At 41.8% G+C, this 14775-nt stretch overlaps 3 protein-coding genes across 3 annotated transcripts in view; 1 reads left to right on the top strand and 2 right to left on the bottom strand.

Moving 5' to 3' along the window:
* The window catches only part of gnav1 (guanine nucleotide binding protein (G protein) alpha v1), a 29143-nt gene extending 26323 nt beyond the window's left edge, over nt 1-2820 (top strand). Inside the window, exon 9 of the mRNA XM_083925137.1 lies at nt 1514-2820. Coding sequence (XP_083781263.1) covers nt 1514-1704 — 191 coding nt within the window. The 3' untranslated portion in view covers nt 1705-2820. The remainder of the gene's footprint in view (nt 1-1513) is intronic.
* Nucleotides 2821-3425: 605 nt separating this feature from the next.
* On the bottom strand, nt 3426-4475 carry npb (neuropeptide B; the record flags this gene model as incomplete). The annotated part of the gene is made up of 2 exons (XM_083937828.1): nt 3426-3554; nt 4212-4475. 2 exons carry the CDS (start codon nt 4473-4475, stop codon nt 3426-3428), a joined length of 393 nt encoding a protein of 130 aa, XP_083793954.1.
* A 3163-nt stretch (nt 4476-7638) lies between these two features.
* sgsh (N-sulfoglucosamine sulfohydrolase (sulfamidase)) lies at nt 7639-14766 on the bottom strand. Its single transcript, XM_083935055.1, has 9 exons — nt 14498-14766; nt 12803-12963; nt 12492-12597; nt 12007-12368; nt 11703-11784; nt 11416-11619; nt 10552-10718; nt 10255-10472; nt 7639-8141 (listed from the first exon to the last, which is right to left on the bottom strand). Exons 1-9 carry the CDS (start codon nt 14577-14579, stop codon nt 7958-7960), a joined length of 1566 nt encoding a protein of 521 aa, XP_083791181.1. The 5' UTR covers nt 14580-14766; the 3' UTR covers nt 7639-7957.
* Nucleotides 14767-14775: the final 9 nt, after the last annotated feature.

Below are 14775 nucleotides of genomic sequence, written 5' to 3'. Positions count from 1 at the left end.
GATGTTTTTAGTTATTAGCAGTTTCAACAAAGAGGGATTTCTTCTTTATAGTTTTCACGTAGGGCTTTTCACACTGCCCAAACTCAGGGCCGCTCCAGAGTAGAGCGAGCAAGCCCTAGGCTAAAGTCGGAGTTAGGATTTGCTCGGATCGTGCAGGTGTGGATGCTTTTTTGGTGCAGTGTGAAAAGTCCTGTGGTCTCATTCAAAGCGGCAGTCGGCAAATCTGGCAGATCGACGTGACCTTCGACAAATTTCGAATGTTTACAACTCTCACGCCCCTCCCACTCTACCACCGAGCTCCCTCCCATCAAGCTTGTGCTCGTCAGTGAGTGTGCACCAGATTTCTGTGAACGCAACCGGTTCACAATGCTGCTTCACTGCTGCTCCATCCAGTGAGATGAGCCGGTTGGATTATTAGCTAAGGTATTTAATCAGAAGATGTATATGCCTCAACAACCCATGTCCTTAATTGGCTGTATGATAACAGTACTTGCTACAGCATTGTCTAGACTTAAATAATGACTGTCAAAGCAATTCTTATTTGTTGAGACCAAACATGCTAATGGAACCGTCGCTAAGCTAGCCTGGCACGATAAAGCTATCGAACCCCTGACCAACAAGTGCTAACGTTAGCTATCCAAAATAACCCATTTAGGCAAGCATACATTTACTTACATAACATAACATAATACATTATAAAGTCGATGATTGACGGTCAGCACTCACAACAGGCTCTAGGTGGACGTATAGAGGTGCGTTTTTTTTTCTAAAACCGGCTGATTTATGTTGTTCTATCGGAGCATACAGACTGTTTCAGTGAATATGATCAAAAAAGTCTTGCCGACTTCAGCATTAAATAACCTCAAATTATCCAATATTTCTCACAAAAAAAGAGACTACAGAAAAAAGTCAGAAAGTTTTAAACAAAATCATTTCACGACCCCTCAAATTCATCCTCCGACCCTTTGGTTGGAAACTACTGGAATAAACTATGTAACTGTACCTAAAGTAGATAAACTAGCTTCACCTCGACCAGCTTCAACAGTAAAATGTTACACATTGATGCGTCATTATGAACCATCTAACAGTCAGTCACAGGGTCATTTTACTGCAGAAGTAGTTTTACTTTAAGTACATTTCACTTATACTATGTCTGTACTTTTTCTTAAGTAAAGGATCTGAATACTTCTTCCATCACTGCTTAGTAACTAGTTTTTATGAACTCTCAAATGCATCACTTGGTGTTTGGGTACAACAGCTGACGCATGTCTTGTGCTTACAGATCAGCCTCACAAGAATTTGTAAACCTGTTTGTGTGTTTGTTTTCCTCCGAAACACAACTATGTAAATCAAATAAATTGTTTTTTAGCTACCTCACAATCGTTCCCGGTGTACAAACACCCCTGGCAGTGATTCACAGGTCTATTACACACTTTACCAACACACTTTTAGTTTTCTGTGGAAAGGAGCCAGATGTTTTACTGTCAAGTCTGATCCCCCATCTCTTCCCCAGGTGCAGACTGCGATGTGGATTCGTCTGCTCGCTTCATCGCCGCCACCTTCGTCTCACTCAACACTACTCCCAGCAAACTCATCTATCACCACTTCACCACGGCGACCGACACCTCTAACGTTCAGGTCGTCTTCCAGGTGGTTATGGACACGATAGTCAAAGAGAACCTGGAGGCCGTTTCGCTCCTGTAACTGCCAGCGGAGGTCCAAGACTTCACTGGACCGTCGTACTGTTGAACCTTTGGATGTCTTCATTTTAAAAGAGGTCGTCTGCTCCTAACGTGTTGTCTGGTGCAGTCTGGGGCTCTGACGCTCTTTGCATTTCATCCTCAAATGACACTGAAGGAAAAAAGACCGCTTGTCTGCTCCTTTGCTTTGGGTTCGAGCCCTAACACATTTAGGACGCTGAACTGTAGTCAATGCATAGCAATCTCACAAAGCTTCCTTTCTTTTCCCGGTGAGATAAGAAAACTTTTGAAACCTTGTGTTGAGAGTAATGGGCATTTATATTTTTGTACTCGCCTATAAAATCAGACTATGAATCCTGACACTCCTTCTTTGAGGACTTGGTATCTAAATACCATTTAATTGCCCATCTCTTCCTCTGTGTGTGTGTGGGCAGGACACAGAGGAGGTGAGGATTTATTGTTTGTCCGTTACTTCCTCTGTGCGGGGTTCACTCATGCATACCATCATGTGTTTTCCGCTCATCCATCAACGTGTCTGTGCACATCCTGTGCGTCACTGCCTCCTAATGATGCAGCGATCCCTGTAAAAGCACCCCAGTTTGTGTTTACTCGTCCTGAGCACCTTTCGTTGTAATCTGGGCTTTCGCCCGTTCCCCTGAATCTTACATATTAAAACTGGGAAAAGTGTATGTAAAGAAACGTCCCCGAAGCCTTCAACTTGTTTAATTTCCTCCCTTTAGCCTCTGATGATCTGATGTGCCATTATCTGACACGCGCACACACATAAACCTTTCTTTGCCAAACAGGATGATGCTTCCTATGTGATTTGTGTGACATTAACTCTGCTGGGGTCTGACTGGTTAGAAGGCTCCCCCGAGCATCTGACTGTGCTGTCACACCAGCTCCTCTCTGACTCCAGTAATAAACAAGATATGGTAATGACTGATACGCGCTGATATGCGCACTGAAGGTGAAAGAAGAGAGGAAAAACACCCCCAAGTGCCTCATGATGAAGTGCTGTTGTGTAATTTAAACGTTTACTATCTCATATTATCTTTTTCCACTTTCAGAATAACTGCCTCTCTCGTTCCCTCTGTTCTCTGACTGATGTTTTATGTTCTTTGCTGTGTATTGTACTGAAGCTGCAATACAAAATAAATGTGATAGAAATGTGGTAGTTATTTTTGAAGAAGAACATGTTAATTGATAGAAAATCAAGGCAGTGGTGGATCACTTATGTCCAGTTTTCATCCCCTGATAGTGGAATATTTAAAGACAAATTTAAGCCACACAACGGGTTACCAGTGTTTGTTCATTTTAATAGATAAAATAAATAAAAGTACTTTCCAGGGAATCTGCTCTGCAGTCAACTTTCTGGACATTAATACATCTTGGCAACAGAGGGTACATGTCAGGGGTTAAACAGTAAAGGTGGGAAGTCATCTGGAAAGAACATGGTTTCAACTTACATCTCTCGCACTGTTTTTTTTTCTTTTATACTCCTGTCTACACAACCAAAACTGAACAATGTTTGAGTTTTTTAAATAAGAGGACATTCAGTCTGCAGCGGTCCATCGTCGACAGTATACCAGGATTTCCTCTGCGCTATTACCCACCAAACACTCATTCATTCCACATTCTTTTGCTTCATTTATCGTTTCCAGAGTAGCGTTCCGGGGGGCTCGGTGGAGGACCAGGACTGTCTGCGCCGGTCCGACCCGGGACTCACGCGGACAGGCAGTCCAGGGAGTCCAGGGTGAGGAAGACGTCCGCCTTGCACTGGAAAGTGCCTGTCCCGTCCCGCAGCAGCTCGCAGCTCTTCAGGTTTGGAGAGATGTCTTTAACGCAGATGGCCTGCAGGAGGTGAATTTAAAGTTATCAGCTGGAAATCAAAAACTCAGCTGTATGTTATATTTCTGAAGGGACCAAGGCTTGTCCAAGTTATAGGCATGTATTTAATTACCTCTAAAACTACTCCGGACTATTTCGTTGTGCAGTAATAACAGCAGGTTGTTGCTGCGATAAAACAAATGTTGTGGGACAGTCGCTTATTAGATAAGTATTTCCATTCTTTCTATATTTTTTGCCGGTATTCTGGTGTTGGTAGGTAATGGTTGTTTTAAATCCATAACATGTGTTTAGTTAGCCTGTCAGTGTTTTGTTATCGTTTAATGCTTTAATGCGCTTTGACCTGAAGCCGCTCCTTGCTTTGCGCCTTTACGCACCATCTGTTAAACTTTAAAGATTTCGATCTCGACAGTTTTTTGTCGTCTGTTGAAAGCAAGGGTTATAAAACGGCTATTTAATCTCGAACTAAGTTTTTCTTTTACTAAATATTTCAAACTTCAAACATGTGTTGCTATCAATGTGGTGGTAGTGTGTATGTATGTATGTGTGAGAGAGTGTGTGTGGTGCTGAAAGGAAAGCAGTTTTTACGCGCGTCTCTTCATCATGTGTAAAAAAAACAAATAAACCCAAAACTTTAAAAAGCAGTTTTTTAACAGTACTTACCATGCTTTTGAGGATGGAGATCTGCCTGTTAGTCTCTGGAGTCACACTGTTACCTGCCGCCTCCCCGCTGTCCATCAGCGTCTCTCCGGACTCAGACCTCCGGACGTAAGGCGACCTCCTGATACCAGACAGCAAACCGGAGGCACGACCCACCGAGTAGTAACTGGGTCCGGTCGACTGCTTGTACCAGGCTTCGACTGGATGGCAGGACATGAGCAGAGACACTCCGACGCACACCACGGCAAACCTCGCTGACCTCTCCATGTCTGGAATCGTCTGGGCACTTTTTTACGCAAAGGAAAAACGGCGCTTTTCTCGACTGTTGCTGGTTAGAGGCCGAGTTTACGTTTTGCTGGGTGTTTACTTTCTGCTGCTTATATAGGCTGACTGAGCGACGTTATCGTGACCCAGGACGTCAAATCACCACTGAGGTGGGCGGATGATGACAAAAGACCAATCCGAATTGATCAGTTCTGTGTGTGTGTGTGTGCGTGTGCGTGTGCGTGTGTGTGTGTGTGTGTGTGTGTGTGTGTGTGTGTGTGTGTGTGTGTGTGTATGTATGTGTGCGTTCGTGTGCGCGTGCATATATATGAGAGAGGTTGGAGATGTATAGGGACTTTCTCTGACGCCTGTAGAAATCGTAATGACGTAGTTTAGGCTGTAATGACAAGGACCTTTTTATGTCTCACTTATTTGACAAACTAATTGTTAAATTGAATATTTCCTGAATTTCTTAAAGCATCAATAGAGCTACATTTCATGAACTTAACAAAGGCAGACTGGTTATTTTCTAGAACCTTGAATAAATCAATCAATCAATCAATCAGGCAATTCAATAGAATAAAATAAAATACAATTGAAAACAATTTGTCTATTTTTTTTAAAGTGCAAAAAGGTAGAAAATTGTATTTGGTTTACATGTTCAGATCTGACATTAAAAAGATTAGGCCAACATTAAAACTAGGACCCAAATGATATGGGATTTTTGAGATTTTCCAACAAATTCAGTGATAATTGATAATAAAAATAGTCTATGTCAACTGGATTTTGCACAGATACTGTATGACTATGCACAAGTAATCAACATATCATGTAAATGAAGAAAAGCAATACAATAAATAGCTGTGTTCAATGAATAGAATAAATAAAAAAGAATACATAGACAAATACTACTGTGTGTTCAGTAGCAGTCAGCTGATCACCATTTAAATAAAGAATAAATAAAAATACATAAAATAGCTATATGACACAAATCACCCAAAGCATCGTTTTCTACATTATAAGTTTTGTAAAAAAGGAAAAGAAAAGGTTTTCATATGATAAAACATTTACACTGATAGACACTGATTGTCTGATATATCTGTCTAGCTCTATTTAAAACACATCACATCCAGACAGGATGCATTAAAAAAAAACATTAAAACGCAATAGAATCTAATTCAATTCTAACAAAGAATTCATTAAAAACGAATCACAAAAGAGCACCAGGTATTCGATATTGAGCACTGGATCAAGGTTAAATAAATAGATATAAAAATGCTGTGTGCTCTTCATGCAATTTTTTATTTGTCTGTAATCATATCAGGTACGATGCTGGTAAAATGTAATGGTCCTTTAATGTGTGTATTAAAAAGAGTCAAAGACATAGAATAGTAATAAATATCTGTGTATGATTGGGTGGGGGGGGGGGGGTCAGGGGTCTCGTATCGTATCTGGTACCCTCTCTCAGATCTCGACAGGGAGAACAGGCTGTTACCCTCTGGCTTTGGATCTTTAATGATTCTCCTAGCCTTATTGTTGCCGCACCAGGTGTAAGTAGCTTTAAGGCAGGGCAGAGCTCCGTCTATTGTATGTTCTGCCAAAGAAAATCACTCTTTACGGGGTCTTCTTGCTCTTCCTGTTCAGCGCTGTTTCTGTACCAGGCAGTGATGTTCCCCGTCACTCTATGATGCAGAAATAGAAATTCCTCAATGTTGAGGGGATACTAAGGTGAAACGGTCTCTGCCTAGCCTTTCTTACTTCTTCTTCTTACTAGTCAGTACACAGCGCCCAGGTCAGGCCCTCGGTTATGTGAACACCAAGGTACTTGAAGCTGTCCGCCTTCTCCACTGAGGACCTGTTGATATTAAGAGGGTGTAGTTCCTTCCCTGCTTCTTCCGAAAGTCCACTATCATCTCCTCAGAATGGCTGATGTTCCTGAGTAGGTTTTCGTTTTGCCCTCTACTTCTTTCAGGTACGCCTTTTCATTGTTATCTGTGATCAGGCCCCACACAGCTGTGTCACCAGCAAACTTGATGGTGTTGGAGTTGAAAGTGGCTACACAGTCGTGTGGGTACAGAAAGTACAGCAGTGGGCTCTAAACACAGCCCTGGGGTGCTCCGGTGTTAAGGATGAGGGTGGAAGAGGAGTGTTTCCCCACCCACACCGCCTGAGGTCTGGTTGTCAGGAAGTCAAGGATCCACATGCACAGTGAGGTGTTTAATCCCTGGTCCTTGAGCTTTGGGTCAAGCCTGGAGGGAACTATGGTGTTAAACGCTGAACTGTAGTCAATACACAGCAATCTCACATAGCTTCCTTTCTTTTCCAGGTGAGATAAGATGGTGTGGAGGATGTGCACATCCGTTGGGATGGTAGGCAAAATGTAGTGGGTCCACTGTGCTGGGTAGTGGGGAGCAGATGTAATTCTTGACCAGCCGTTCAAAGCATTTCATCGTCACAGAGGTAAGTGCCACTGGGCGCTAGCCATTCAGGCAGATTGGTCTTGATTTCTTGGCCACAGGAATGATGGTGTACTTGATGAAGCAAGTGGGTATGACAGACTGACAGGTTGGGACAGGTTGAATATCATTGTGAACCCTGGCACCAGTTGGTCAGAAAGTAGTTTGAGGACTTCTTGACGTCTGTTTCTTTCTTGGTGTTCACATTTCTGATTTCAGACACCAGTGAAAAGTTGGTTGATAAAATTTGGGGATTTGGATCAATTTGTCTGTAAAAATCACACACAAAGTGCATCAAAGCTGTTAAAATGGGTCAGTGCTCACCCACTGCGTGCAGCAAAAGGTGCATAACAAAGCAGGATCAGTGAGCATGGCTTTAAAAGAGTGAAATGGACAGATTAGGAGTTAAAAGAAAAGAGCAGATCAATAAACATTAGTGAATAATCGACTGATCCATATTCCGTTCTTACAGCTTTCTACATGGACGGATTGAGAATCAGTCTTCAAAGTGAGAGCTCTGAGGAATCAATACAAACTCTTTTCATGATTGATTTGCCGACCTCACGGGTCATGCGTCATCATGTCCACCATGTGTGTATCAGCAGGAGCACAACAGTAATGGAGACTTAAACAAAAAGAGATGCATCTACATTTGTTCAATTAAATAATAACAAAAACTGATCAATAGTGTGTAACCATATTGCCTTTATTTGAAACAGGGTTATGAGGGGGTCTGGATGATGGGAAAATGTACCCTTAAATGTATAGAGACAGATAAGAAGGACCACTGACTTGAAAAATGCAATTATCTGGTTACATAAAGAAGAATGACACAATACCAAAAACAACGTTAGGAAATAAGGTAATTTGGCTTTGTTTGTCGAATGAAGTTTTGTCTTTATTTAAGCATTAAAAGCAGACATACAAAAATAAAACTGCAAATAAATGATTTTTATTTTATAAGAAGAATGTGCTCATGTACACGGACATCATGTCAATCAAGATGAGTAAAAGTACCATTAGAGTCCATCACAGTCCATTATAGAGTGGTCTGCAGTGAGGCTCTAGTTTGTCCTCCAGGACGTAGTCAGGTCCACAGACCCAGGGGTCGCCTGTCTCCCACTGCCACTTCTGCAGACTCTGCCTCAGGCTCTCCAGCACGGCGCTGTAGGACGGGTCTGTTGCCAGGTTCCTCACTTCCTGTGGGTCCGTCCTATGTTGGCAAAGCATTTGTTCAAATCTAAACATCATCAACTGAGAGAACGATATTTTGTTATTTTATACTTAGGTCCTCGTGTTCCCTAAAATTAGTTACAGATTACCGGTACACTTAAATCGCCTAGAAAATGATTAGGAAACTTTTGATGGTAAAATAAAGCTTTATTGTTTAAACTCAGGATGAAGGTCTCAGTGCTGTTTCAAGGTCTCCCAGCTGCCAGAAATATGAATGAGGGTGAAGAAATACTATGTGATAGATTTATTTATTTTCTAGGACCTAGAAGTAGTCTGCTTTAAATAATACTAAGTCTAAAAACACTACAATATAAAATGTCCTCTGACATTTACAGAGGACATGACCTCAGTCCAGAGAAAAACCGACTGTGATAAATGATGGTGTTTGAAATTCAAGATAACTTCAGAAGGTAAGTTCAATTCAATTCAATTCAATTTTATTTATAGTGCCAAATCATAACAACAGTTATCTCAGGACACTTGACAGAGTAGGTAAAGACTACACTCAAGACTTATTTATGATTTAAATAGACCCAACAATTCCCCCGTAGAGTACGGTGGCAACGAAAACCTTCCCTATTACAAGCAGGAAAGTATGTATAAGTGGAAATACATACTTTTTATATTATATGCAATCAGTTCTAACATTCTGTTACCTTGTTTGTTAGTATTTCAGTCCCATAAGAAGAAAGAAGGCAGAAGTGTGTGTGTGTAAGCATCACTGATTCTCTTCTCTCTACACAGAGATCAACATGTTCCTGCTGTGTTCTTGGTTGTATTACGTCACAGTCAAGCAAAAGTCATTTAGTTTGATGTAAAATATCTATAAATAGTGAAAAGCGCCAATTGAAATGTCTTCAAATGGCAATTATTTTGTCCAACCAACATTTCAGAACAAATCAAGTATTGATAACTTGTTCTCCAATGTATACTTGATTATTATGATTTAACTGTTTAAGTTGTGGAAAAGGGGTAGGGCCAGCTAAATGGAAACTTCTACTCCGTTTCAGGCATGTAATATTTATTCTTTTTATTCATGTTAATAAGAATTTGTTTGAGCTGAGTTTTCTTTGTATGTTCTGTTCATCAAATCCTCACTTTAGCAACGCTGGAGTGTCTCTAGATGTTGTGGACCCAACAAAGTGATGAAGCACTCTGTTTACTGACTCCGTATTTACCTTCTTTATTCATCTCCAGCTTCATGAGTTTAGGAATTTTCTTAGATTTGGATTTCAGACTTTAACTTAAAATTATAAAGACGGTGAGACTCATTACCAGCAGCCTCCTCCCTTTCTAATGTGGCAAGAAAAAGCAGTTTACAGTGTTGGAAAGCAGCGTGATGGTTACAAGCTAGTTTCACTCTATGACGTCATCCATAGATTTCTGAAGAGCAAAATGGCTAATCCAATCTGCTGTAAATTGGAGATTTTTACACGGGGGTCTATGGGCATTGACTCGCTCTGGAGCCAGACTCACATAGCTATTCGAGGAACTGCTGCTTCTAGAGATTTTCAGCCCCAGCGGTTGCAGCTTGATGTAAAGTTAAATACAAATATACGTTTTGGGGCTTTTAAATTTTTTTTGTAATAGTGATTCAAATTTAGGCATTTATAGTCGTAAAAATATAATATATAAGAGGTTTAACTAATAATAATTTATTGTATTGACAATATATCTTAATATGGACTGACAACATAAGAATTTGTCAGTCCCCACACAAGTGATGATGCTTTTGCCGCATTTTACCTGACTCTGTTTTTGGGAAATAGATTGCAGGGTGTTTTTTTTATTTTTATGAGGTAGAGCACCAAACTGAAGCACACTTATTTACCCTTATACTATTATTATTATTATGATATTCAAATTTGATTTTGTTTTAGTCCATTTTCTCTTCTTTATGGTGGAAGTTTCTGACCATGTCCTTATTAGATCTGAACACACTATGAGCGGTGGCAGGTCATTTACACACCTTCTTAAGGCTTTGATCCCCAAACTCATTCAACAAATGTGACTGATACTTATCTGTGAATCATCATAGCGAGCACATCTCTTCTTCTAAGCTAAAAACATACAAAGAAAGCGCTGTAACAGACCTGGAGTCGAACAGCTCCCAACGCTCCCTGTAGTAATACTGCTCCAGGCTTTTGAGCCAGTGTGTGGGCTCACTCAGCCTCGTTCGGTTCAGCAAGTCCTGGAAGGTGGGTGACACATACAGGTCCTGGTCGATGGGGAAGGGCATGCGGTAGTGTAGGTTGTGCAGAAGGTGGTACGCCCCCTGGTGGACTGAGCGGATTGGGTAGTACATGGTTACCTGAAATCAAAATGACAGTACAGAAGTAAAATGCAGTGAGGCGATGACATCCTGCTGGACAGCAGTGGTGCTCACAGACCTCGTGGAGGGACTGGCTGGCGTAAACCGTGTGCCAGCTGCTGGGCTCAGTGACCAGAGCGGGCAGTAAGGAGCGACCAGTGAGGTGGACCGGGGTGGCGGGGCTGCCAGGCAGTTGGTAGGACGGGTAGGGAACAGAGAACCAGTCCAGAATGGTGGGAGTGATGTCTGCCAAAAAAGAGAGAGAGACGAAGAGTCAAGACGGTGAGAAAATAAGACAAACTAGTAACTGATCTGAGGTGATAAATATCAATTTAATGTTAATATTCATATAGTAATAAGCTTGTGAATTCAAGGTCAAATAAAAAAACACGTCTCTAAATTTGGATATTTTAAATTTTTCAGATGAGAAAAATTGTCCAATTTTGAAGGTAAATAAACCATTTAAAACCCAAATATACGCGTCAAGTATTTATGTTACTGTCTCACATCTCACTCATTTTTGTTCATTACACCTGCTAGATATGAACTTGAAGAATTGCCATAGTTACAGTTGATTTAATATGCAAGCATTTGTGTCACAACTGGTAAGATTGTTTAATGGATGTTATTTTCATATTTACACATTTTTACATTTAATTATCCCCTCTCAGGGAATCATTTTCATCTTGTGCTTCTAATGCATCATTGTTAAGTCTCCATCTTGTGGCCGACCGAGCACATCAGATGAACACACTGACTCAACCGTTTATTTATTATTTATTTATATATTAACCCTGGCCACCTACTCACATAAAGGTTGGGAGCCACTTGTGTGAGCACTAAACTGGAACCACACCTGCTATGGGCACTGTGCTCACAGCGAGAGGCTGCTGGACTCTATGGTCCATATTTAACCGACCTCTTCCTGTCCTCCATCTCTTACCCAGCAGGCTGACGAAGGCCTGGCTGGTGTCTCCCCATCGCTCTCTGTGCTCCGGAGAGGACACCAGCATGGGCTCTGCTGTCCCGGAGTGATACAGGTTGGTTCTGCCATTCGGGAAGGGGATGCCGTTATCTGAGCTGTAGATGACCAGAGTGTCATTCTCAAAACCAGCGTCTCTGAGCTCCTGAAGAACCAAACCAATACCTGCAGAGGAATTACACATCATTATAGCTTTTAAGAATAACCCTCTTTTTTGTGTAATTGTATGCACATGTGTTGTTACATACCTTGGTCCAGCCTGCTAACAGTGGTGTACTGCGCAGCTAAGTCGGCGCGTGCAGCAGGTGTGTCCGGTACAAAAGGAGGAACCTGAAGTATATGACATGAGGACAGAGCAGATTAATGTGCCAAGAGTTGTTTTGTGTGATTATAACAGCAGCAGCAGAAGTGTGACCATGAAGTCGTGCCAGTATATATAAAAAATGTTTTTAAAATGTCTTGCTATACCAACTAATGCATATGTTTTAAGGCTAATAATAAGAGTGGGCTTTCTTTCTACATGTGAAAACATAAAATCTGTATGGCGCTGACCTTTACTTGTTCTGGTGTGTAATATTCTGGAGTCCAGTCAGGTATTCTGCCCATCCCCATTTCACCATTTCCAAACTTCTCACAGAAAGCTCCATACTGGGGCTGCGAGTGTCCACATCGGTGGGTGTCGTGAAAGGCGACATACAGGAAAAACGGCCTCTCATCCTCTTTTATGGTGTCCTCTTCCTTCTTTCTCCTACGTTCAAAGGCTTCTTTGTTGTGGGTCTGAAAAAACTTTCGGACCAAGAGTTTGATGCGGGTGATGTTCCTCCCCACCTGGAGGACAGAGTTGTTCTCCTCTGTGTAGGCATAATCAAAAGGGTATACAGATCCAGGGCCGACATGTTTCTTCCCAATTATACCTGTGGGAGTGAGAGAGTAAAAGAAAAGAGAGAGGGGGGGAGAAATAATGATAAGAGGAAAGAGTGTGTGTGTGTGTGTGTGCGAGAGTAGACTTGAAACAAAGTGCTCTCTTTGTCACTTACCTGTGTGTACGTTGGCTTGGCTGAGGAGCAACGGCAGACTTTGTACTCCGTCAAATGAGTTGAAGTGGTGACCTCCCTGGTGAAGCCCGTACATGCCGTTCTGGTGCTGGAAACACATCAAACATACCTAAATACTGTGCATTAACACTAATGAGAGGCATTGATATATTTGTGTGTGTGTGTGTGTGTGTGTGTGTGTGTGTGTGTGTGTGTGTGTGTGTGTGTGTGTGTGTGTGTGTGTGTGTGTGTGTGTGTGTGTGTGTGTGTGTGTGTGTGGGGGGGGGGTGGGGGGTGGGTGTGTGTGTTTTCACCTGCGGCAGACCGGTGAGGATGGTGGAGCGACTCGGGGAGCAGCTGCTGACAGAGGTGAAGGCGTTGCTGAACACCAGGCTACGTTGGGCCAGAGAGCGCAGGTGGGGGGTGTGCACCACAGAGTTGTTATACACCTCTGTCTCAAAGCCTGCATCATCGGCTGGAAGAGAGAAAACACTAGGGGCGTGAGAAAATATCAACACACTTGAGTATCGCGATATTGTGCTTTTGTTATACTGTATCGATTTGTTTGATTAACACTCACGCAGTCACGCAGGACTGACGCCAGTTTCTGTATTAGGGATTCGACTGATATGGATTTTTTAGGGCTGATGCCGATACCATTTTTTCCCCCCATCAGCCTTACCAGATGACTGATACAGAATGCCGATTTTCTTGAGCCGATATTTGGAGCCGATACGACTTTTGCTCCCTTAATTTACATCATAAAAAATACACAATGATGATAACAAATGTTACGAGAAATCATTTTTTAAAAAAGGAACATTTATTGAACTTAAAAAAGGTGCAACACGGAGCTGCCTGTGGACGCCTGTCTTTAAATAATGACGGGAAAAAACTATTGGCCAACGCAGCAGCCCGCATCGGCCGATACGATACACCTAAAAACGCAAATATCGGCTGGCCGATGTATCGGTCTATCACTATTCTGTATGTAGACAACATTTTGGTCCCGTTCAGCCACGATGACAGTTGCAGAACGATAAGGCCTGGCTCGCTGTCAGTGTTTCAGTTCATCCCAAAGGTGTTGGATGGTGGTGAAGGTGCAGGCTCGCCCACACCAGACGGAGGAAAAACATTTCTTGATGGACCAGCTTTGTGCTCGGTGGGATTTTCACTTTGAAACAGAAACATTTTCCCCAGACTGTTGCTACAAAGTTGAAGGCACACTGATGTCATTTTACACTGTAGCATTAAGATTTTTGTACATCATTATAAATGTTTCCGTTACTTTGTCCACCCCATCTATTTCAAAGGCTAAATAACAGAAACACCTCTATGTAAAATGCAATAGGTTTGATTACAGGGTTGTTGTACTGCATTGGTTTTATCCAGAGCTACCTGATAATCTGGCAACATTTGAGCTTTATAATTCTTTCAGTCAGAGTTTAAAAGGCATTTGAAGTTTTGAAACTGGCACTGGATGTAAATGTATACGTTTACTCACCATCACCAAAGTTTGAAGAGGAAAACTTACGACTGCATTGACTTATTATTATCTAGAAGAAGAATATTGTTTGAATGGAAATTACCATTTGCCCCCAAAGCTTCTATACAACTTAAAGTCTTCATGCTATTCTTGAACCTGGAGAAGATTAAGTTAAACCTGAGGTGGTCTAGTGGTGGATTTGAATCTGTCTGGGGACCTGTGGTAAACTACACAGCCTGACTGAAAACACTACAGGACAAATGAAGCACTGGCTTTTGATTCACACTCTGATGTTACTACTTGCTGGCTCACTTCACCGCATGTTGGGTTGTTATCTTTCAAGCTTCGCATCCTTAGTATTGACCAAACAATTTTGTCAACAAAGGGCTGGCCTGTGTTTTTGTTTTTCATGTACTCATCTCATTCTTACTCTAAAATGTGTGTATTTGTGTAAATGTTTAGTGTGTACTGCTTCTGAGGGTGGGAATAAACATACTTTACAAAGAAGCAGACGCTCACTCACCAATTATCAGAAGGACATTTCTCCTCTTTGCCTCTCCGATGCAACATGATGCCAAGAGCAGAAGAAACAACCGCAGCAGCATGATGACGATGGTTATCACTCTCCACGGTTTCCCATAAGGTCTCAAAATGACGTCTGTGTTGACCACGAAACATTTAACGTGAGTCACAACAATAACATGAAATTACAAGTCGTCAACATTAATACATAAAGTACATGAAGTGGCAAGAAGAGCTGTGTGGCAGCTGCATCACAACAGTAGTGTACTAATTCACTTC

The sequence above is a fragment of the Echiichthys vipera genome (assembly GCF_963691815.1).
Source record: "Echiichthys vipera genome assembly, chromosome: 2".
Classification (NCBI taxonomy): domain Eukaryota; kingdom Metazoa; phylum Chordata; class Actinopteri; order Perciformes; family Trachinidae; genus Echiichthys; species Echiichthys vipera.
The sequence above is the reverse complement of the archived record's forward strand: the minus strand, read 5'-3'. Positions and strand labels throughout refer to the sequence as shown.